The 2062-nt window shown below is 44.3% G+C and overlaps 1 protein-coding gene across 1 annotated transcript; it reads left to right on the top strand.

Moving 5' to 3' along the window:
- Window positions 1–764: 764 nt before the first annotated feature.
- LOC138957767 (uncharacterized) lies at window positions 765–945 on the top strand (the record flags this gene model as incomplete). The annotated part of the gene is given in 1 exon segment (XM_070328825.1): window positions 765–945. A coding segment is annotated over 1 exon segment (154 nt), but the record flags the coding sequence as incomplete, so codon positions are not given.
- Window positions 946–2062: the final 1117 nt, after the last annotated feature.

The raw sequence follows: 2062 nt of genomic DNA on the forward strand, positions 1-2062 counted from the left end.
CAAACAGACAGACAAGCACGTGCATACTGGCGAATACCTATCAATACACATAACATGAATATAAAGAGACAGGATCACACAGGCGCATACATACATCGATAGCCATACAGACACAGACACGGCATTCTCATAAAGAAACAGTAACAGAAACAGACACACAAAGACACACTAACAAACAGAGACACATAGAGAGTCATAGAGACACACAAAGACACACACACACACACACACACACATGCACACACACGCACGCACGCACACACACACACACACACACACACACATACACACACACACACACACACACACACACACACACACACACACACACTCACACGTGGGCTAAAAAACCCACGTTCACACATGTTTTTTGCACGAGTGGATTTGTACGTGTAGGTTTTTACCCCGCCATTCAGGCAGCATACGCCGATTTCGGGGGAAGCATGCAAGGTATTTTCGTGTTTCTATAACCCATCAACACACACGCACACACACACAGACACACACACACACACACGCACGCACGCACACACACACACACACACACACACACACACACACACACACACACACACACACACACTCCTTCACAAAACCAGTACCGCTCTTATATCATCCACTTCAAGCCAACAATTACAGCACGCCAAGCCATCTCTTCGCAACCACAAACACCCTAAACTCACAAACACAATCTTCTCGTCAAACAAATTTACAAACACACAATCATCCTTCGATTTCTCTTTTCAATCAAGGTACCCGACTGGAATCCGGAAATCCGGAAATCGTTGCGCATGCGCATTCAGCCGCTGATTACGGTGCAGACGGCCCTGGTGGAGTTTAGCCTGGTTATTTCGCCACTCAAGTGTGACGACAGGGGGCGATACCAGTGCCGGGCTGTGACCGCCTTTGGAGATCCGACTGCCAGCATCCTGCTGATTATCAAACGTGAGTGTGTTTGTCATCGTGGAGTCTTAGAAATTGACGGCGTTTGGAAATCACTCTGTCAGGATGTTCCAGCGTTATGGAAGAGTTGCACTCCACTTTCGTGAGCCAAACACACGTGTCCATCTGTTTTAATACGCTTAAAAATCATGGCAGAGTTATATATACGTATATATGGTAGTCTTGCTGCGAATTTTCATTATAAAAGGGATGTTGCTTAGATTTATTTTCTTAGGATAATTGGCCGTCAGTAGGTCCAAAATGTGTACACACTTTAAGCAGTATGTGTTAGCATTGGCTTCAACGTTCGGTGCATATTCTGCCGAATGGACGACATAGTTTTTGGCGATTAATAATAAGGTTTGGCTCGTCCGCAAGTACCGACGCCAAACGACTTCCCTGGAAGCTATGTGCTACACAATAATGTTGCTTCCCTAACCAGTTTTGACTCATATGCGAAGCAAAAGTGAGTCTATGTACTCACCCGAGTCGTCCGTCCGTCCGTCCGTCCGTCCGTCCGTCCGGCCGTCCGTCCGGCCGTCCGGAAAACTTTAACGTTGGATATTTCTTGGACACTATTCAGTCTATCAGTACCAAATTTGGCAAGATGGTGTATGATGATAAGGCCCCAGAAAACATACATAGCATCTTGACCTTGCTTCAAGGTCAAGGTCGCAGGGGCCATAAATGTTGCCTAAAAAACAGCTATTTTTCACATTGTTCCCATTTTCTCTGAAGTTTTTGAGATTCAATACCTCACCTATATATGATATATAGGGCAAAGTAAGCCCCATCTTTTGATACCAGTTTGGTTTACCTTGCTTCAAGGTCAAGGTCACAGAAGCTCTTCAAAGTTGGATTGTATACATATTTTGAAGTGACCTTGACCCTGAACTATGGAAGATAACTGTTTCAAACTTAAAAATTATGTGGGGCACATGTTATGCTTTCATCATGAGACACATTTGGTCACATATGATCAAGGTCAAGGTCACTTTGACCCTTATGAAATGTGACCAAAATAAGGTAGTGAACCACTAAAAGTGACCATATCTCATGGTAGAAAGAGCCAATAAGCACCATTGTACTTCCTATGTCTTGAATTAACAGCTTTGTGTTG

Source organism: Littorina saxatilis, unplaced genomic scaffold (genome assembly GCF_037325665.1).
Source record: "Littorina saxatilis isolate snail1 unplaced genomic scaffold, US_GU_Lsax_2.0 scaffold_692, whole genome shotgun sequence".
NCBI classification, from domain to species: domain Eukaryota; kingdom Metazoa; phylum Mollusca; class Gastropoda; order Littorinimorpha; family Littorinidae; genus Littorina; species Littorina saxatilis.